General features: G+C 42.2%; 1 protein-coding gene across 1 annotated transcript; it reads right to left on the reverse strand.

Annotated features, from left to right (window-relative positions):
• Positions 1-1,447: 1,447 nt before the first annotated feature.
• SLC35F2 (solute carrier family 35 member F2) lies at positions 1,448-21,830 on the reverse strand. Its single transcript, XM_062514909.1, has 9 exons — positions 21,642-21,830; positions 21,097-21,515; positions 14,977-15,152; positions 14,338-14,465; positions 9,083-9,242; positions 7,343-7,499; positions 6,537-6,589; positions 5,764-5,918; positions 1,448-1,958 (listed from the first exon to the last, which is right to left on the reverse strand). The coding sequence occupies exons 1-9, from the start codon at positions 21,828-21,830 to the stop codon at positions 1,740-1,742; spliced, it is 1,656 nt and encodes a 551-aa protein (XP_062370893.1). The 3' UTR covers positions 1,448-1,739.
• Positions 21,831-23,358: the final 1,528 nt, after the last annotated feature.

Raw genomic sequence — 23,358 nt, forward strand, 5'->3', positions numbered from 1 at the left:
TGAAGCAATGCATCTTCCTTCAACCTGGTCTGCACTCACTTCCTTCTGATTCATGGGACAGACAGCAAGGACAACTGATTTATCTGGCCCACTCCCACACAAAGCAGGTTCAAGGGACCAGCACCCTATGCTGAAGACTCTTCAAGGTCAGGCTTCAAGTGCCTCAGGTGCCCAGAGCTTGGACCACACAGTTTGTGACGCAGAACTCTTCTGCAAGTCAGCTTGGCCTCCACTCCACCCAGAGAGCCATTCCACAGGGATGCAGTGGAAATTTAAGGTGATGAAAGGCAGGACTCTAGGTGTGCATGTCCATCAGCATGTGGCTGGCCACCAACCCAGGCTGTCAGAGGTCCGTGAATCCAGCAGGATCACAAGAAGATAAATGGGAGCCATCATGAGCATGGCAAGAGCACAGAGTCACAGACAGAAGGATTGACAAAAATTATCAACCTTGTCCTCACTGAGAGCTTGACAGACCTTCTTGGTGGCATTAGTACACATGAACCTGAGCTACCCCATAACATGCCAGGAAATCTTTTGCATGGCATAAAATCACAGCATAAGAAATTAAATCCCAGCCTGTAAAAAACAAGCAAACCAAGACCAACTGTCCAGCTGCTGAATACTTTATTCTTTTTTTACTTCATATACCTGAGGTGTTAAGGCCTGTACAAAATATAAAATAAAATAAAATCCCAGTATGGTTTTACCAATCTTAAAACTGCAGCCTGGTATTTTTTCATCACTTATTGTAAATATAAAGAGGGGTAGAAAAATTGCCAGTGTATCTACTGAAAGCACCTAACCTTTTGGATATTATGTCATTATTGTTGCCATGAGAGCTGGCTTAGATGATCCAATTTTCTGAAGAAATGTCAATTTTATTACAACTCTTTCAGCAGAAATGTGTCCCGTTTCAGGGAGAAGTGAACTTCAAACCTTTTTTTGTGTTCTCATCCAGAAAAAACACCCACTTTCAGTTCTACTGAAGAGTGGAAGAACTTGCTTTTGCCTCCCCCACAGGTAATAGGAATGCACCAAAACAAAGGCCACAGAGGGAAACAGGAGGAATTATAAAAACACATATTCAAACTTCCTACACTAACAAAATTCAAAATAAAATAACATGTTGCAGCCCCAGCTGCAACAGGGAGTGCAGCAATGTGAAGAGACGAACGTTTTGGAATGTAGGCAGCAAATCCTTCTGTAGAGGAATGAAGTCCACTGGCACGTAGAAGGTGTATGAACATATTATGGCTTGCAGAACCAGGTCCTGTGAGAAGCTGAGCAGCTTTTGCAAGATGCTATCCGAGGGTAACCTGCACCAAGGGGTGGAAACCATGCAGCCCTCAGACAGCATCATGCAGATTTGGGTCCCTAATGCAATATAAAACATATTTGCTCCCCATTAAGTGACCTGGGAGCTTGCTTTGGCTTAGTTTTTTTCCCCACAAGCATTTGTTAAGTTAATTAAGCACTTAAAAATAACAGTCTCTCACTTTCCAGAGACTCCACATAAATACTAATCTGACTTTGTCTAAAGGCCAGATTTTCTGCAAGGGCAAATCAATACACTGATTGAGGATCTGGCCTTAACAGTCTATCAAGTGCACTAAACCCAGCACAGTATGACATGTGCCTCTGGCAATAGGACAGCTCTCTGGATTAGTATTTGAGGGAAATTTGGCAATTAAAAAAAAAAAAAAAAAAAAGCTCTGTTTTGAAGTGCTGCCATTTCTTTAATCAGTGCTGACCACCAGAGTTTCTCCCCCTGTGAACTGCACAGTTACGGCGGGGGTTTCGCTGTCACTCTCCTCGAGCTTTAGCGCGGCGTTGTCCAGACCGGTGCTGTCGGGCTGCGGCAGGGCTGTGGACTCTGCCCTCCGAGTAGGAGTGGAGCAGTACAAGGTGAAGCCCACCATGATGATAACAAAAGACACGATGTAAAGACCTGAAAACTGGCAAGAGGAGAGAAAGACATGCATTAAGTCTTGCCCGATATAAGAGCGCGCCAACGCTGCCTTGTTTCAAGAATGCGAAATGTGAATGCCCTTCCTTGTAAAAAATATTTTTAATGAGGATTATCACCATGAGCTGGATTCAGGTCTGAAAACCAAAATTCAACAGCTCTGTTTTCTTAAAGACTTGGGCCACTGGCTGATTTTCTCTGCACCTCATTCCCAGGACTGTTGGACCTTGGAGTTTGTTCAGATCTGCATACAAGAATATTAACAGAGAGAACAAATGGGTGTAAACACAGTCACACTGAATGATAGTTGTTTACACATATGAGTACTGAAACACTCCACCCCCCAAGAGAATTTTGATCCAGCACATGCAAGTATTTCAGGTTCTGGCAAGAGATGAATCTCTGTGCTATTGCAAGTCACCAGAGCAGCTGGCTCTCTGCACAGATCTCTTAACCATCTGCAGGGCTAGATGAGTGTTATTGCTGGATCAAAACCAGTTTGCTCTCTACACCTAACAGGTCCTTGAGGGGGCAGAGTCTTGGGCTCCTTTTACAAGACTGGCATTTGCAAACTGTAAAGAGTGGTGAGAGCTAAAGAGTACAAACTGCAGAGGTACATCAGGCACTCTATTGTTCACTTGCCTGTTAAAATTCCAGTATCTGCCAAGATTCATCCACCCCCACAGAAAGACAAATACTTAGTTCAAAACACCAGATTTAATAATACCAAGTGTTCAAGTTATCCACAGCCAGGAATATTTTTTTCAGCAGGTTTATTAAAATCCTCCATATTCCCTTTGTCAAACCACACTGATTAAACACCAGGAGGAAAGATATCCTATATACCTCTGTCAATATCCTCTAACTTCCTTAGCTTCCTTAGACATGCTTGGAAAATATGTTCCAGTTTATCAGGATGACATGAATGGTTGGACCTAGACCATCAACTCTCCTCCAAAAAAGACTGAGGCATCTACAATTAAGGCATTGCAATTCCTAGCTGGCAGTCACTTGGCTTGGAAACTCTTGGATGGCAACACACAAAAGGAAAAGCAGACTGAAACACAGTGACTTTGCGTTAAGTGCCCTCTCTCCCCACCTTGTTGGCCGTTTGCCTGGAGGAGCTCAGACTCAAGTGCTCTCCCCACACAGGAGGAAGCATCAAGCTCTGAACTATCCCAACAGAGCAGAGGCAGCAAGATCACCCATGGTCATACCTCTCACTGACCTGTTCTCAGCAAATGGGCAGAACCTGGGGCTGTATCCAACCACCTGCACAAATTCTACAGCCTAAGGCCCTGTGTGCAAGGACCTGTGGCTGGGCAGTCACAGGAACTGCAGATCCCTCTTGCAGTGCAGTGCACACAAGGCTGGAAGTGTCTCTGATCCTGGTGAGTCAATTCCTCCAGGAGTGGATACAGTCACCAAGGCAGGGTGCCAAAGCTCTTGCAGTGTAGCTGTGACTCAAGGGCTGCCTGTATTTTTGCATTTATTGACACAGGTGAACATTACCCATGCTGCTCCATCAGGCCTACATTCTCTTTGTTTCCTTTCAAGGAGAACTCAGTGGGTTTTTTTGGTGGTTTTTTTTTTAATGTTTCAAATATGGCAACAACTCCATTGCTTCAGACACTGATTTCAGTCATACTTCGTGCAGCTGATATCCTCATTCCCACTGCTGAGCCTAAAGAGTCCTTTAAATGTTACTGGAGGACTGCATCTCCATCTAGCGTCTGTTTGTGCAGTATACTGCCTTCTACAGCAGTTTACACAACTAATACATGTGAAGATCTTTCTGAAGATCTCTCTAAGGATCTCTTGAGGAATTACAGGTTATCTATATAATGAGTTCCCCAGGAAGAACAGCAAGGAGCCATTACAGAATAATAGGAAAAAAAATTTAAAAAGAGCCCAAACAGGCATAAAAAATTCACATTTCACTTAAAACAGACATGGCTGGGGCGAAAAAGTTAAGTGCAATAGCAAAACACTGCGCACAAGTCAAAACTTTATCAATTCCTGGTCTCTGCTATAGCCACTGATTGTGATCCTCCTATTTGTTCGTTTCAGAGCAGGCTCAGACCATGGCAATTCAGAGGTCTCCATGGCTCTCTCCACTTTACAGCCCAGCCAAGCCTCCAGCAGCTTGTTGTGAAACACCACCTGATCACAGGGAATACAGAGCAATTCCCTGTATTTTTGCTTGTAGATTCCTGTGTCCAGAGTGCTTGTTAATCCAGCAAACGTCCTAGTTGGTTTCCTTACCCCATAGGTAAAGAAACTATATGGTTACCTAGGCAATAAGATTCTCTACTGCCAAGAGCCGTATCAAAATTAGGCTCTCTCAGTTCATGGTTATCTCAGGTAACAGATGAGATAAGTTATTATCTCAGATCCTCTGATCTTACTAAACATGTGGCACTATTATTGCTCCCCTTTTTGCTACTTCATTGTTTCTAAGCCCAGAAGCAAATTCTTATTTCAATAAGTACCTGAAGTTCTTTCAACACAATCCCAAAGTCAAGTCTTTGCCTATTCATTTTTCCTTTTGGTACCAGAATACATCACTGTTAGCAATTATGAGATGGCCTGCTCCCAGAAAAACCTCTTCCCAAAATAAGCTAAAAACCCAAAAAGTAAAAATTGAATATATCCCTTCCAAAGCTCTTCTTGCTCTTCACTATTATGAATATAAATTTATAATCAGTTCTTGAGTTAAACTATCTGGGTGACAAAATCCACATTCAGAAGTGACTCAGAAAGGATTTAATTGTTAGACCTTAAGTGTGGTTTGCCTCCTGCATTAATTTTTAATGGATTCTTTGTAGTTTGAAGCAAAGTTTGGAACCCAAACAGGGAGGAAAGCTTAGCTAAGAGACTCTTGAAAAAGAAAATCTAGTTGCTGTCAGACCCTACCATTACCAGACTCTCCACTGCCTTCATTTTCAGAAAACAAATTTGTCCTAAAAGCTTCTGGCTGAAGAGAAAACAACCACATGGTATAATACAAATTAAGTTCCTAAGCAATGTTCACAAGCTTCTCACTCTCAAAAAACCTTCCAGTCACCAAGCGCCTGATTCTATTACTCCAATTACTTTAATGAGCTAGGTTCTCACAAGTGATTCTGGATCAAAAGTGGAAGATGGAATGAAATCCTTTTAGCACTGTCATTTAGCTTGAGCAGGCACTGCCAAAATATTTTGGAGCACAGTAAAATTAACTGCCTTTTGGAGATTGTACAGAATAATACATTTATCTGTATTTGGTCAGATCCTTTAGTCTCCCCTTAGCAGCAGCCCTGAGAGCTTGATTCTCACCCCAAAATGTTGGTAATGAACAGATTAAAATTCTGAAAGAAAATATTATTTTCTGAAAATCAAACTGGTCCTCTTTCAGACACCAAATGCCTTTCAGGACAGGGAGATTCAAAGCCTCTCTTTGCACACTTGGAGTAATGAACCAGATCTAGCATACAGTTCCACAAAGGGCATTCAGCGAGAACTCTCATTATTGGAACAACTCGGGAAATTATTTACTATCTCTTAGCATTAACTTATTCCTACAAGTGTGAAATGGTTTGAAAATGGCTCTCTGGCTAATGGTGTGAGGCTCTGTGATTAACTAACAGGACTCCTCCTGACTGACACCTGCTAACAATGAATGACAGAAGCTGCAGAAATGTGCAGGTGCAAACAACCATTCTGGGGATTTTAAGAACATTACACTTTGCTTATAATTTTAGAGTAGAAAGCTAACAGAAGGAATGTGAAAGTGAAAGGACAAATGTACTCACATTGTACATAAACAGGAAAAGGCCAAGGAAGAGACTGTAGAGGTCTGAAGTCAGAATCCCCAGGTTGACAGAGGTTGCACTGGTAACTTTAATCACAAATGGCATGAAGCTGTACAGCCCAAACATGCACAGGGCAAAGCCTGTGAACAGCAAAGCTGCAAAACAAGGTGACACATTACTTCTCAGGCACAAAACTATGATTTTATAGGGCACTGAAAATCTCCAGATGCTTTAAAACTATGCATTTTTATCTCCTAAAAGATATGGGAATGTACATGTAAGAGATGTATGGAAGATTACCCTGTATTGCAAGAATTACTGTATCTATACAAGAAAGGTATCATTCATTCCTACATAACATAAGAGCTGACTGAAGAAATTTAGAGCCACACTTCCTGGTAACGTTTAGCTCTGTTCAGGTCAAAATGTGTCAATTTTTCCTGTACTTTATTTTGAAAGAACAACAGGAAAACGTTCTTGTGATGTTTCAACAACAAACACGTCAATAATTAAAAAGGTTTCATTTTTACTTACTTCAATTTATTTTGAAAAATTATTTCAAGTTATATGTAAAATGCAAAACCTGTTTTAATGTTCAATCCTGCAGACCCTCTCTCTTTGCTGAGCTGTAAAGTTTGAAGAAAATAAACTTGTGAAATATAATATTAATGCTGCTTGTTATTCAGAGGAAGAAAAGCCCCACCATTCAAAGTCTAAATTATTGTAATTTTGCAGTGTTCTGTAACATGCACATTATTTTGTCACACACATACCAACTTTCCAGTTCCACTGAATTCTCATTATCTCCTTATGTTCCACAATGGCTCTAGAGTTAGAGAAAAGATATAATATAGTAAAAAAAGAAAAAAAGGCATACTCAAACAGAGAATTTAATTACCAAACAGATAAGAAACATTTTGATCTATAAGCCACTCATTTTTTTGTTTCAAATTTTACTGAATGACACTAGCTCAAAATTAAAGTGCCTGAAAGTCAAGAGCACTGTTATTTAATTCTTATGCCTTATTCTCAGGCATTTTAATACTTCAGTGATTCAGTTTTATTTGATATACCATTTGAGGAAATCATTAACAATAATAATGAAAAATTACTATATAATTCATTAGATAGACTTAAGTGCATCTGGTCTGTTACTCAAATGTGGTTATTTGTAAGAGTATACATGGCTTCATTTGAAACTTGAGTTTATTATGGAAGATCTCCTGTCAACAATTATCTCCTCTCCCACAGAGAAACTTCTTTAAGAAATACATTCCTAAGAACAGTCCTCAGCATACTGAGTGTCCTCATAAACATCAACAAAATAGAAAATACAGCCAAATATCCTATGTGTTCAACGGCAGGAGTTCAGCTTTAGAATTGCTGCAATAAGAGTAGTGCAAATAGAAATTATATAAAACAGATGCTGATCAGACACAAAAATCAATTCAAGTGGAAGGACTACCACATAGGCCAAATACAGATGCAACAAAGAATTTAATTACATCATTTCAGGGTATACAAGCAATCATCTGTAGCATATTCTTATTTAGTTTTAAAATAAATATTAGATCCTTACAGCTGTAGACCGCTGATAATAGTCCCAAACAAGCCCACCATTCCTAGAAACTCCACTCTGCTCAGATTTTTCACAATGTATTCCTCACTCACATTAGAAATGGCATACAAAGAAGCAGCAAGAAGTACTAAGACATCTCCAATCACCACGTCACTACCTGTACAGAAATATTAATCCACAATAAGGGTAATGCTGCAAACACTTTTTAACTTTCCTTAAAAAAGCAAGTAAATTCATCTTGAACATCTCTATCTTCCTAGCTCATTCCAGGGGAAGGGGGAAGGAAACCCTTCCCGTGTGTGCAGAGGACTGTCTGAGCACAGACTCTGCTGCCTGCCTGACTCACCCTGCAGTGTGGAGTGAGCCAAACCCAGCCTTTACATCTCAACCCAGCAAAACACTGCTGTATCACCTGGCCCAATCCTGCTTCTGCTGACCTCAGGCACCATATGGAATTGAGCAAATTCCCAGTTAGAGAATACTGTCCCCACTTCTGCAGTAAGGCCCAATTCAAGGCTTGCTAAAATTCAGTCTATAAATTTTGGAGGGACCTGGACTCAGGTTCAGGTTTATGACATGTCCCAAGTGGGCACTGCAGACAAGTGGTACCTTGTGTCCTGCTGCAATGTATTTATACTGCAAATGGGACTCCCTGTGCTATCACCACTCATCATTTAATGTCTCTGTGCATCAGCTAAATAGCAAGAGGATCATTGCTGTTTAAATACTTCGATTGGTTTAAAATTTCCTTCCCTAAGCAATCACTAAGAAAATATGTCTAAAATATGAGGGTAAGCAGCAGTAAGGATCCCCAGGTCAGCAAATAAAGCACAACTTCCTAATGTCTCAGGGAAATATTCTTCTCCCTCCAAGATACTTGTACCACATAGCAGTAAAGCTAAACTTCAATTTGTCTTATGTCTCACCTACAGTAAGAATACCAAAATAATACCACACAGTCTTATCTCTACACTGTCTCGTGAAGGTAATGTCCTGAAATATACCTTCTCTCATAGCCTCTGGCTCTGAAAATTCAGAATTTTTATTCAAAATAAAATTGCTATCATATGGGTTGATTTAGGCATCTGTCATAGAGAAGATAAGAGCTGCCCTTATCTGCATCCAGCTGGCTCCTGGCCCCAGAGCCCAGCCTCCCTCATAGAGGTTCCAGGAATCCTGGCATCCTACACCACCTCCTCTCACACTCCTGTAGTAAGCCCTTGCTTTCCAGGCTGTGACCCTGGGGACATATGGAGCATTTCTGTTGGGTCTGCCAAAGAGAACTCTTAGAAGTCAGCTGCAGTGAGCAACTTTTTATGTAGAACTTGTACCCAGAGAAAATTGCAAATCAGAGAAGTCTGGCTGCCGGCAGGCTGATACTGCATAAACAAGACCAGGTTTACAGGGAGAGGCAGCTTCTTCTGTTAAACCATTTCACATGACAGTCAAAGTGAACAAGCTTTCAGGAATGAGACTTTTCATCACGTTGTCTAATGAACAACAGCAAAATTTAAACTTAACATAAGCAGGTTTTTCTAAGGTGGTTGAAATATCCAAACATACAAATTGCACAGCTCCCCATAAAATCCACATCTCCTCTTCCTGGACAAAAAATAAAAATAGCAACATGTTCTCTTTTAAAGCAGAACTGTATCTGATACTATTTCAGCTTTACAAGTTCCAGTCCACAGCAGGAACCATCTCTCTGTTCTTCCCCCTCTACAATAAAGGACTCCTTACCTTCACCTTCCGGCCTCCCAGCCAAAATGTCTGCACCCACCATTGTTCCCACACCCAGCAAACATATGGCAACAGCAATAAAATGTATCAGCCTGTATCTTGCTCCGAGAAGGAACCAGGACAAAGCCATCAGCATGGGAATCCCAAAACAGTCCAGGAGCTGTATGTACAGAAAAATTGTTTGAGTTAGAAACCCACCCAAAATCTGGACTGCAACAACCTGAAAGCAAATGCACAGGATCTTACCTCCAATCATCAGATGTTAAGGAAACAAACCAGCACCAGTAGATTTGTTTAAGAGTGGTGAGACCCACATTTCACCATTAAAAACATTTTGCACATGAAGGAGGAGCTTCAACAGGAGTCCACTTTCTCTTGGTAGGAAAGCTCTGATTTAGAAACTCTTCTAATAATGGATCTAATCAATCTTAGCAGCTTCACAAATGAATGCTAGGAAGTTGCTCTGAAACAGCATTACTCCCCAGGGCTCCATGTACACAAAGCAAAAATATGGAACTATTGATGGGTACAAGTAATCTGATTTTACGTTGATGTGACTGTGACAAGGACCTGACCCTGCAGCTTTGGGTTTGATGCCGATTTATCTTTCCTTTCTTTACTTTTTTTCTGTAAAAGTTTCTATGTGTCTTTGCTTCACTGTTAGACTTGGCCACAGAATCACAGAACTGCTTGGATTGGAAGAGACTTAAAGTCCATCTAGTTCCAACCCTCCTGCCATGAGTAGGGGACACCTTCCATTCAACACTCCAACCTGGCCTTGGACACTTCCAAGGATCTTCTACCTATACTCCTTTAGTAGAGGAAGCAGCAAGAGTTAGCTGTGTATTTAATACAGAAGAATATACACTTCAGCATATGATGGGCATATTGCTCTAAAATAACCAAATACCATCAAGACCACTGTGCCAATCATAGTTGGTTTAATATTTAATTCAATTAAACAGATTTTGTTTCCAAATTTGTCAAAGGAAAGAAAAGGTATTTTCTGACCTGTCTCAGTAGAGCGCCACAGAACTATGTAAGGGAACAGCCTACAGCAGAACATACAGTCAACTTCCCAAAGACTGCTCAAAGTACTCTCAAATATCAGCCCTTAAAACTTGGCCTCTTGAAGCCCCAACAAAATATGTCAAGATCAGTAGAACCGTGGCATAAACCCTGCAATCAAGACAAGAGCCCTTAGTCCTTAATGTTTATTTCCAGATTCTGCCTGCCTTAGTGCACTACTGCAGTCGACTTATGTGCTGTGCTGTTGTCCCCAAGGGCTTCAACCAAACTTGTCAACATTTTGATGTCTGGCTCTACTTGTTCATAACTATCCATAGTAAAGTTTTACAAGCATAGTGCTAAGAGCAGCTATTAAAGACTAAATCCTAACAGTGCCTCTAACCGTTCCATATTTGTCTTTGCTCCTTGGATTGCCTGCAGCTTGTCCATTTTGTCAAGTCGATGAAGTGTAAAAGTACTTCAGGCTGCACTATGAGGCGTTACAACTACCTGAGTCCCAATACGTGATAGCAAGTATTTCAATACAATTTTACACCACGGAAAATATCACACTGTGATCTTTCTATCTTTTCACAGATCTTGTTCTCTATTTTATCTTTAGTCTAGACTCACGGTCTATAACATTTCCTGCAAATTTGATTTTCTTGACTAGTATCAAACAACAAGAAATACTACAAGCATTAGAAAGCAAAATTTTTACACATCTTCTACTAATAAGCTTTCACTACCCGTTAACTGAGGTGTTAGCATGTAGCCTTCCAACCTCCAAGCAGTTTTTCAACCCAAAGACAGAGAAGAAACTCTTTAAAAAACATCTTAATTAGGATGTAAGGGAGTAGTACATAATGAGCCAGAAGCTCTTTCAGTAACGCCAGATGGGGAATTGCTGCATCCAGACCAAGAACACACTATAGAACCACAGCACTGTGGTTAGAGGACTTGCAGTCAGGACAATAGGCAACAAATGATGAAGAACATGCTCTGGTAATCTGTTCCAGGAAACAATTACCCTCAATTACAGACAGATGAAATCTGATTTCCAACTATTGGATCTTACCTTCCCTTCATCTAGTGCACTACAGAGCTCTTCTGTACAGAATCAAGATCAAAGAGGTGCAAAGCACATGTAGTATCACAATGGAACCAATTAAAAGAATAAAGTTTATTTATTGAGGTTTTACAACATTTACAGCAACACCGTGGTACTATTTCCAGTAGAGCCTCTTCAAACTTTCATCTTATTCAATTTTAGCCTGTATTTTTAACAAGGGCAGGGGGGAAACCTGGTAAGATAACCTGGTGATTTGATTTACAATGTTTTGTCTCAAGCCATACTTTAACCATATTGTTTATAGGAGGTTTTAAAAGGAGGGTAAATTATTAAAAGACATTTTAATACATGGTTAATAAATTATCATAGCTAGTTGGAGGTCATTGGTTTGCTTATAACTGCCATCTTCAGACAGCTTTGTAAGCAAGAAAGCTCAACTCCTCATCCTACTCATTACCCACAAGGCTCCCTAAGGGCAGCCTCCAACTGAGCCCCAGGGGCTCATCCTGTATTTTCTCCTGTTGAGGCTAGCACTCTTCCATTAGCTGACAATCTGTCAGTAGTTGCCTGAAAAACACTTCTATCTGAATCACCTACAGAGCAAATGATAAATGTGCCCAGTAACATGTTAAAAACATCAAACCACAGCTATGCTGCTTGTTTTTTTGCTATAAATCACAGAATTGTTACCACAAGATATCCTGAGTTGGAACGGACCTATCAGGATCTTTAAGTCCAACTCCTGGCCATGCACAGGACATCCCAAGAGTCACACCATGTGCCTCAGAGTGCTGTCCAAACACTTCTAGAGCTCTGTCAGGCTTGGTCCTGAGACCACTTCCCTGGGGTGAACAGGCTGGGGAGGCTGTTCAAATGCCCAAACACCCTCTGGGTGAAAAGCCTTTTCCTGATATCCAACCTGAACTTCTCCCAGCTCAGCTTTGTGCCATAACAGGTGGTCAAACTGCAGCACAGCCAAAGCCTGCCACACAAAAAAAAAAAAGGACACTGGCAGCATGGAGTATCTTGGCACTGCCTCGGCCACAGCCAAACAGTTTAGTTGTGGACCAAAGTCTCCTGTATTTACCAAGAAATGAGAGCTGCCATCCCACCGTTATCACCTTAAAAATCTCCAAACCCCTCCTGAAAAATGCTGGTATGTGATAACTAAAAGGAAACTAGTTCTGCTTATGTGTGCGTATATGAGAAAATACATGGAAGTTCCTTGCTGAGCTGAAAAAAACTTATCTTTGAAGCTACCTTTCATAGTGGTGAGCTGAAGCTCCAGCCAGACAGCATTTTAACAATGATTACACTGCATTTGGGAAGGTGCCATAAACCCCTACGTTGTTTTTATGGTCTCTGGGCATCCACTCACAGCCAGTACTGCAGACAGGCCATCAGGCTGGGTGCTCTGAACCACAAGTACTGACATAGTTCCAAAACTGCTTGCCAAAAACAAAGAAAATGCATTGCACTAGATAAAATCATAGGCTTTTGTTGAGGGGTTGTTTTTTCTCCTGTATCTCATTTCTAACAATGGTGATAAATTGGTGATTTCAGAGAATGTGCAAGAAACCTCAGGGCAACAGGAAATTGCAAAAATTCGGAATTACTGAACTGACACAAAGCAACATCAGTCACAAAGTTACCAAAAGGGAAAAAGGCTCAGAAAATGCTTGAGTTTTTGGCAAAAGTTTTTGGACAGGACAATCTATTATATCTATTCTTTCTTAATTTCTATGAAAGAAATCATGGGAATAGCTTTACTACTTCTGAGAGCTTGGATCAAAGTCCTGGCTTGTTCATCTGTAAAGTAAAAGGTCAGTGTCTCACCAGCTTAAACTGATCTTGAGACTGAAACAAGTCACTCTTAAAACTTCAATTTCTTAGGCATTATTTTTAAGGAGATTAAAGACCTAATGAGTCATAACACATAAATATGAAGTGGAAATGTGACAAAACAACCCAAGAGACACAACTGGTGTTCAGCAGTGCAAAGAAAATTTATTGCAATTCTCTAAAGGGAGACATGACTGCAGGAATTTATTGCTTTACAGGTAATTCTCTTAAATATTAACCCCTATCACTTTGACTCTGTAAAACACTAATACCTAAACACTCCTTTCCAACTAACAGCCAAGTCTTCATGCTACTTTTTCTTTTTATTATTATTATTATTATTCAGGTAAGTGGGGCCATGACCCTCACCCCAGATCTGAACCTCTGGTAACAGCAGGCATGAACTGGCACAACCTGGACACACTCCCTACTTGCTCATGCACCATCCTCTCCTTGCTCCCACAGCAGCTATGAAGTCACACAGTGAGTTAGCTTGGGCCTGACACAGCTCACTAACAGTACAGCCAAAGGCAGGGTTTACTCCCACTTCGCTCAGTGTTCTGAGTCAGTTTGTTCAAGGCCCTACAGGCTCAGGAGACTGCAGTTGGAGGCAGGAGGAAAGCACTGACTCTTCCAGAAGTTTTTTTTGGTTTGTTTTTTTTTTTTTTTATGTAATGGGACAAAGAAACCCCAGATTTAGCCCTGCTGTTTATAGAGCTTTATCAGAACACAAGATTTATCCTAGTGCAGCAATGCAGCATCAAGCACTGGTGTTGCAGAGGATGTCTACTATTACTTTATTTGTGCTGACCTTCCATCCAGCTCTTCCAGAGAGGGCCCTAAACTACCACATCCAAAAGCCACAAGGCTGGTCCCTCACTGCATGGGCAGCAACACCAGCTGACATTCAGTGTCCTCATGGGTAGGGTTACACCTTACAACACCTCCCACCACTTCTAGGACTAGGCAAGAGATCCACCTCACTCTTATCAGCAAGAACCTGCACTGAGTGACTTATCTGGTCATAAATCTTTATTTTGTGACAGGACAAAAAACTGAGCGGCTGTCAGCAAACTCTTAGAAGTGCTTTAATCAAAATAATTAGGGTTCAATTCAAGAGCTGGCACAGGGTAATACCAGCCAATCTTCTCTACTTCCTGGAAAGGTTATTCATGATACAGTATGCTCTTCCCTTTACTGCAGGGAGAAAACAGATGCTGGAAAGTTCTTTTCAGGCTTAAATAGCTTCCACGTCTGTCCTATGAATCTCATTTTAGAAACCACTCCAAAACTGTAATAAAAGCAACAGTTCAAAAGAGAGATCAGTCCTTACCTGCACACTTGTGAGGGTTGTATATTGGTAGGCTCTTACAATCATGTAATTGGCTTCAACATCAGCCAGTCCCAAAAAAATATACTTCCACCACCTCTGTTTCAAAATCTGCCAAAGACTGTCACTGCCTGTTTAGAAGAAAGCAGCAATCAATGTGTTTCCTTCTGTTGCATGGGAATTTTGCTTTTTAGTAGCAAAAAATAATACCAAAATTGACTTTGCCCGCCCCTGCTTGAGATAGAATAACAGAAACACAGCCTGGGAGGAGACAATGCAAAATGGTGAAAAGCACAGAAATTCTTCCACATGAAGCAAAACACAGCAAGACTGGAGTTGTCTAAACTAGTAAGAATAGGAAGAATATTATATAGCCTCTGGTAGCAAAATATGTTACAATAAAGCTTATTTTTCCTAAGATATGACTTCAAACCAAAGAGCACAAAACTCTAAACAGATATGACATTACATCAAATTAAATGCACATTTAACCTGTGAAATTAATTCCCATGTGTTGCTATAAAGTACAAACTTTAAAAACTAAGATGAGTATTGAGGTTTTTATTTTCAAATTCTGAAAGGAAAATGTAAGGAAAAAAAAAAAAAAAGATGAACCAGAATCTCCCATCCAATTTCACATACCAGTCCTAAATGTCAGCATTGTTGTATAAACTAGAAGCAGCAAAACATAGTTGATGAAACTTTGCAACATTGGTGTTTTCACTTCGAATACTTCTGCCAGGTACTGACTTGTAACAGCAGTCCCACAGATAAACAAGGAGAGCACCTGCCCCAGAATTACAGTTTTCCAAACATGCCTGTGAACATTAAAGACAAAACAGTAATCTTAGAATTAAACATTCCGGTTTCTTTAAAAATATTCTCTAGTTTTACAGGAAAAATGCCCTTCTTTTAGACTGACATTGGATTTTCTTCTACTCCCTACCAATGCTGTCCTGATCTACAGGTAAGCAGGGTTTTGTGCACACAGAAGGTCTAGTCTGACCTCAGGAGAACTGAGGCCATCTCGAACCACCAACCATGGAGACTGAAGTTACTTGCAAAGATCTTCAGACAAGTCACCTGGGCAGGCTCTACCCAATAGCAGGTCCTACTCTTATTAGCAGGTTTGAATTAAACCCTTTGTCCTCCACTGAATTCCATCCTGACTTTGGTCAACAAAGATTGACAACATGGAGATAAAGCACAACTGCCTTCAGGCTTGTCTGAGACCTGAGTTTTAGTGAGCTGAGACCTGAAGATGAGCAGTGCTAAAGAAACACAAAAGTATTAATGATAAAACCACACAGCTCAGTTTGGAAGGTTGCTGAAAGATCATCTGGACCAACCTTTCATGGGAAAGGGAGCCTTGATGAGACTATTTAGAGCCCTGTCCAGTTGCATCTTGCAAATCTCCAGTGATGGGGACTCCACAACATCCCTGTGGAGGTTGTTCCAGTGATTGCTTGTTCTCACCTCAAAATAAATCTTTCTTATAATAAGAATAATAACTCTTTTAATTAATACTTATTGTGGATTTGTTTCAGTTCTATTACATCATATTTTGCTGCAAGTGAGGATGGAGTTAAGAATGCCTTTTGGGTAAGATCATGTTTGCATTTACAGCTCCTCTTAAGTCCCGCCCACTGCCAGCAGGGAAAAAATAAAAAAATAAAAAAATTAAAAGTTAATTGCTCTTTTAGTAGCAATTCTACACCTAATATAAGATGAATTCTTCCAGATGCTCCAAGACAAACAGCAGCATGTAACTCTATGTATTTTTTTTTTTTGCTTCCTCTTTCTCCTGCCAGTGGAGCTGTGCAGATTTGTACCTCCCCAGTCACTGCACATGCACAATTTACAGTGACCTGTCTGTAAAGGTCTCCTAAGATCACATTTAATCTGTTACTCTGAAGACTACTGATGATAATTTAACTGTCTGCACAATCGATTAATTTGTTTCCACTCAAATTAATCGACCAAGGAAAGAAAGGACCCCGTAAGGATTTTGCACCTACCCTGTGCCCACATCTCTCCATGCTAACTTCTGGCAGGACACCCATGTGTCAGGCACACCATCTGAGAGTAACACTGGCTGTTTTCCCAAGGTGGGTGACCCCAATGCAGTAAACACCAGCTCACCCTGCTGTGCTGTGCAATCCAGCTGCCAGGCAATGAGAACGGTATGCTAAACCCGACTATAATCATACAATCAATCCCTCCTTTTGCAAGGGTGACATCTTCCTTGCACAGACTATAATGCACCTGTCTTCATCCTGTCTTCAATTCAGCCTGACACCAAGATCTTCTGACTTTTAAAATGCTGCTGGGCACTTTGTTCTCTCCAAGTCCATTCTGATGAGACAGCAAATCTCTACGAAGTCCAGCCATGCTGTACTTCCAAGAGATTTGAATCCATGCTTTACTACAGCTTCCCTTGCCAACCCCAGGATTTGTGCACATTCACACTGTAAGTATTATATATCATGTGACAATCTTGTAAGGTATTATCCAGTCTCACCTGAGTAACTCTTACTGGTGTGTGAAAGAAAAACATTCTCACTTCTAAACAGATTTCTAAAATACATATGTGGGGTAGGGGGTGGTTTTCATTAAAAACATCAGGAGAAAAAATTGAAGCTACCTCACTCCTGTTATATTTTAACTGATTTCTTTTTTGTTTTTTAATATTCTGGTCAATGGTCTGATTGTGCTACTTAGTGAGCAAATCAGACACATTCTGGCTAACTATTCTGGCTGATGCAAAAATACCTTTTCATGGTAACATAAAGAATTTAATCAGTTGCCAGTAGAACAAACGTGATGTAGGTTAGCTAAAATTTCAAGCAGGCACTGATGAGGATTTCCAGCTTGCCCTTTGCCAGCCTTGTGAACTCTGGCTCTTTTGCAGCAGGTAAAATGACAGAAGAACCACTGAAATTTAAAGGAAGATACACTGTGGTGAACAACATTTAAAAAATCATGGTTTCAGGCATTTAAAAAATACATATATACTTTTTCTTATTCAAATAAAGTTCCTTGCCCCAAACTAGCAGAAAAATTTTTCTTCTTCACCATCAGCACACAAAGAACATAGCAAGCCTTTAGCAATTTACTGGACTAAACTCACCCTACACTTGGACTAGCTGGGAGAAGAGTGTGGAGGTAGAGATCAGACATAAATAGAGGCATGACTGGGCAAAGTTGCTGCAACATTACTGGAGGAAAGCCTGTGTGCTGCACAAAATGAACTTACTCATCAATATACCACCAGGAGAGACAAAGCTGCCTCGGCTGGCAGAAGCCCCGACTGGACACAAACTCCCTTTCACCCACCTCCTGTGTGTTGCCACAGAGAAGGGCAGAAGCACAGGCAATACCACCCCACAAGCTTGTCTAAGGAGGCTCGTTTTACATGGACTTCTGTGTGGTAGGGCTTTAAGCATTTTTTGTCTAGGATATGAGCTGCAAGGGGCAGCTTTGCTCCTCCCAAGCCACAGCACCTTCTCTACAGCAAAGGCCTGGACTCTACATGCAAAACACTGGCAAACTGGATAGCAACCAGGTTCCAGTGTGAGGGTAAAATGGGGAAAACCTGCTGCCATTCAAATTTGTAAACAATTGAGCTGCTTCAACCATCAGTTACTGAAAACAAGACAGACCCATCTGCCCTCCTGCAGTGGAGTTGACTCCACTAAGCTGATCCTCATCTTTTCTAATAACTGAATTTCTCCAGTGTTAAGTACCTAAGGAATTATCTCCTTGCATTATTTTTGCACTTGGGAAGAGAGGCAGGTCCAGAACCTCCAGAACTGTTTGCTCTGTGGTTACTGCCCTAGCAATCATTGTTACTCAGTTAACACATGTCTTGGCAGTGCTACAGTGCTTACATCTACCATAACAAAAGGCACCTGACAAGGCAAGCAGGCTTCATCACACCTCATGCCCTTCTCTATTTTTGTCTATTTTAATTCAGGGAGTTTTTTTTCTTGCCTGAACAGACTCAAAAATGTTAGCATCAAAAAACATACTTAGTCCACAACAGTGGAAGGCTGGCCTCACAAAATGTCTCCTGTGAATCCCAAAATGCTCCATACCTGGCAGCTTTCTCAGACACATGTAAGATAACACCTTCTTGCCCTGACTGCTCCCCAGTTTCAGGTGGAAGCCTCAGCAGGAAGCAGCAATGGTTTTACCTTCACACCATTTGCCAAAGCTTCAGAGACAGTATCACCACGTTCCTGGCATGATGCACTATGAGCACGGGCTCATAGCTTATCTTAAAAAATATGCCTGATCCTCTGTAAAACTTGAGAGCAAACCTTGAATCCTACTGTTTGCGTTTTGCAAGACAATTTCTTCTGAGAAAAATGCTTTAAAGACACAAGTTTCCATTCATTTTGGTATTGATAACAGTGACTTTCTTATTAATAATTGATCAGCTTTGAAATACATTAATTATTAACTTTTCCATGCCAGAACCTAATCCTCTCTGCTTTTTTGCCTTTTTTTTTAATGCATTGGAAAGAACTAATTCACTTTGGAGTCTCAGATGATGCAAGGTAAGTGATCTGAAAAGGCCTTTACTTTTATAGTGGGGGGAGGGTTATTGTTGGCTTTTAATGCCTGGTAGCAAGTTAGAAGTAATTACTTTTCCCCTCCCTTCAGCCACCCTATTTTAGCTAGCTGTATCTATGGCTTTGAGCAAAACTAAAGTAATTTTGGGACTTTTTAGAGCATGAAAGTTTGTCACAAATGGGTCTAAAATGAACACTGAACAATGAGCAGCTCTCAGCATCATGAGAAACTCAGACTGGCTTTCCTTGGCTCCATGTGAAATACAGAATAAAAAACACACCAAGATACTAAAATGCAATCAGGGTCTATATTGGAGGAAGTTAAAGAAAATTCAGTAAAACCATAGTTAACAATTTTACTGGCAATTAGTTTACCAAGTCCTGCAATTTTAATACACAGCTTTTCAAATATTCATCTTATTTATACCACCAATCTAATATTGACAAGGCAAAGCCTGGCAACACTGTCCACATACAGAATTTACTTACACTTAGCTTTAACTACTGAACCCTTCCTGAACGGGTGAGGAAGTGACCTTTTAATTCCAATGATCTCACTTTTTCCTTCTAGTGGTTAAGGGAAAATGCAGATTCAGACCAAACCCATACTGCAGCTTAATTAGTGATTAACTAAGAACAACAGAACATATTTTTAAGAACTAACATCATCATAAGTCAATTTTTCCATGTTCTGCTTTGAAACTGACATCAATTTAATTTGCAAAAGTTAAGAAACAGAAAAGCACCAGATATATTTTCTAATGGCTCTACTCAAAAGAAAAAAAAGTGCAGAAAAAAAAAAACACAACAAAACCCAGACCCAGCCTAGTATATTATATACAACTATTAAACCTTCCTATGACTCAGAAAGGCCTCTAACTGAAGTGGCTGAGCCTGCTGTCACCTGGAGGTAAAAAATAAGAAAAAATATCAGTTCAGCATCTCAGACAATACTTGGTAAAACTGAGTGAAAGCTATTGATTTTCATTCAAGTACCTCCCATAGACTCACTTAGCATAGCCCTTTGGCAAAACTAATGGCATAGGTGAGGTTACTGAACAACTCAACAAGTTTCTGTCTTGCCTTTTGGGTCCCTCCTGACAGGCAGGAGGAGCAACAAGAGAAAAACTTGCAACCAAAAGAGAAGATGAGGCTTTGTCCACTGGACTAAGGCTCTGCTTGGCCAGCACACACCATAACGCAGTCCAGCAGCCAGACTACAGCTTATGAGCACGAGGCTGGCAGGAAAGCCAGCACATCCCTGGCTGACAAATCCGATGCAATAACTATTAGTGACCAAACGTATAGCTCAAAAAAAGCCTTTTAAACAGGGACTGTTTTCTATCCTAGATGGAAAGTGAAGCTCTAAGTCGCCTAGAAGCCTAAGGATGCAGTGCTGCTCTCCCAGAAGGTAGTGCTTCTGAAGTACCAGCTTGTCTGCACAGATTTGCAGATTTTTTTCTGCAAGTTTTCTATGCATAACTAGCACTCATATTTCAAGAGCTGAACGGGTCTCTATTGTAAGACGATTCACAGAAGGAGGAAATGGGGATATTGGTCTTCCTCGACTCCACACCTCATTTCAGTTATTTTGTCCTATTACCTCTGCTATCCCCCATGACCTGTCCTTCGTAATGATGCTGATTGAAGACTACAGAATAGATAAAGCGCAGGGGGGAAAAATGGAAAACAGAAGAACAAAAAGATAAATACATGTGTTTACGTGTGAGACCACAGTCCTACTTCAACAGTGTCAAAACATCACTCGATAATTCCACGCTCAGCCGAGGAGACCCGGAGCAGCACGCGCAGGCTACATCCCGGTGGCGCTCCCGGAGCAGCCCCGGCATCGGAGCGCCCGCTCCGGGGGCAGCGGCCAGAGCTCCCCCGAGCTCCCGTGTGCCGGGCAGGCCGAAGGGTGCGGGCTTCGCTCAGCCCCGCGTCCCCGGCCGTAGCCCGGGCCCGCACGGCGGCGGCCGCTCCGGCCCAGGCACCCCGCGGCTGCTCCCGGCGGCACAAAGCGGCCCCCGCACCCCGACCGCGCTGCCCGCCGAATCGCCCAGCGCAGCAAGGGCGCTAGCCCTCTCCTCCCTCCCCTTCCTTCCCCCGCTCCGGCGGGCGGCCCGGAAGCCGTCGGGCGGGGAGGCCGGCACCGCGCGGCTCCACGTGGAGGCCGGGGACTCACCAGGTGCAGAGCTTGGCCCTGAGCAGAGCTAGCACCCGGCGCGGAGCGGCGGCGGCGGCCCCGGGCGATGGCTCGGCCCCGGCAGCATCAGCAGCCCCGGACGGCGGTGCCCCGGCAGCAGCGGCCGCCGCCTCCTCCATGGCGCGGCGCTGCCCCGGCCCCGCGCCCGCCAGCTGCGAGCAGGGAGCGATGGAGGGCGGGCGCTGCGAAGGCGGCACCCGGCGGAAGGAAGGGACGAGCCGCAGCACCGGGACAGCGGCACGCTGCTCGCCGGGCAGCGGCCGAGCCCGGCTTTGAGCCCGCCGAGGGGCCGCCCCCGGGAGGGGCACGGCTCGTTGCTGGGGCGTGGGGTCGGAGTTCTCCCGGTGTTGGCGCTTCTGGGCGCGCTCCGGCCCTGCAGTTTCCTTCAACCGCTGGGTCTAGGTGGCGTAACTCACGGGCTTTAGCAGCGCCAACGCCAAGCTGGCGTTCCCGCTCTCCCGCGGGGTTCCCCGGCAGCAGCTCAGCCTGGTGCCCCGGTGCGGGTCCCTGCAGGGCTACTTTGCCCCCAGCCCCTGCGCAGGCATCGAGCCCCGGGGCATGTGGGAGCCTGGCAGCAGCTGGTTGGTGTGCAGGCACTTGAGGCGCATCTGCCGATTACAGCAGTAACAGTTACTGTATATACCCTTCAAGTTTAACTTCTCGCAGCTTTCTGCGCAGCCTCGAGTCTTCCAACGTTTCAAGTCCCGCTTCATTGCTGCTTCTTTCCTACGCCGCTGGATTTTTCACATCCTGTTTGTCTTCACCTGCATCTCAGGGCAATTCATCTGGAGAACCTGGTGATATTTTGCATACTTTGGTGGGTTTTTCAACAGTACTTCTAATGATATATGTGTTACAGATGATGGAATTGAACTCCCGAGGTGTCTCCAAGAAGAGCAATCTTCTGCCCTCATCGGGGCAAATACTTATCACTATCCTCGCCGAGACGGCAGAACAGATTTTCTGCCGCAATACACTGTTGGTCTCTACCCTCAGCTTTTGCCTGCAGAGCACCACGATTTAATCTTCCTCCCCCAACACCGTAACATTTTTTTTCAGACATGTTTTTCTTTGTCATGGTTCTTTCATTCAAATTGTGTTTATTTCCCTATGCTACTACTCAAATTCATCATCGTAGGATTAGCTTTAGGAGAGTCAAAGAGGCATTGCTGTGCCATTTTCAGGTTATCTTTACAATTCCATGTACCTGTCATTGATGAAGATGAATTTTAGTCTCCCCTTCCCCCAAGGGCCCAGGCTTAAATAACCACTAAGGTATTGGCTACATGGGAGAGGACCCCAAAAACCTTCTTTGATTCTGCAATGGTGTATGTTAAAGGTCATTATGAAAGAAAAGCTGTATAATTATATATTTTAAAAGCATTATTAAATATACGTCAATATTTTTAGTATACGTACCCATTTCTTTATTACACTGAGATTTTATGTATTTTTCCTTCACTTGTATAACAGAATAGTTTACTGGTATTTTAATTTTGAATGTCTAATCCAATAGAAATCCTGCTGTAACTCCTGCAAGAAATCCATCTGTCAAGATTAGTCTCAGAGTTATGATAGTTATGAATCAGGTCATGCTGGTCCTGATTCTTCACAACCTAAACTAATAAAAAGTTTAAAAGGAGCAGACTTATCAGACCCTGTGTATTTAGTAATTTCTGAGTTTCACAACCATGGTACTATTATCTTCGCATTTAATTTTATTCATCCTATGTCTGAAATCTGCCAGTTTCCCAGAGATGGGGAATTAAGTCTTTGGTGCTTTTTGTCTCCATTTAAGCTCAGCCCTTGGAATTCCTTGCTACAGGTAGGCTGCAGTAGCCTCACACCAGAAAGACATTGCCAGGCCAGAGCTTTACCCTGGAACTCCTCAGCTGCTGAAAGACTGCAGTGCCAGAGAGGTATCTATGAACTCTAAAAATATGAAACAAAATAAATAGTTCAAACAGGCCAGGATCTCTTTTTAATTTAAATTTTAACAAAAAAAAAAGCAACAATAACTGTTTAAAGTGCCCTCTGTTAGACTTTGGGGACTAAGTTCATTGCTAAGTGTAATAAACTCCGCTATCACAGGAAATTTTTATGGCTTGTGGACAACATGGCCATGAATGCAGAGATACGTGAGATGTCTAAATATGACTATGTGTTAAGCTACTCCTGCTTCAGGCTACTGCTTTACTACCATTCAGGGTCCATCTCGTGTGTGATTGTGGCTGTATGTTT

Source organism: Cinclus cinclus, chromosome 2 (genome assembly GCF_963662255.1).
Source record: "Cinclus cinclus chromosome 2, bCinCin1.1, whole genome shotgun sequence".
Lineage (NCBI taxonomy): Eukaryota > Metazoa > Chordata > Aves > Passeriformes > Cinclidae > Cinclus > Cinclus cinclus.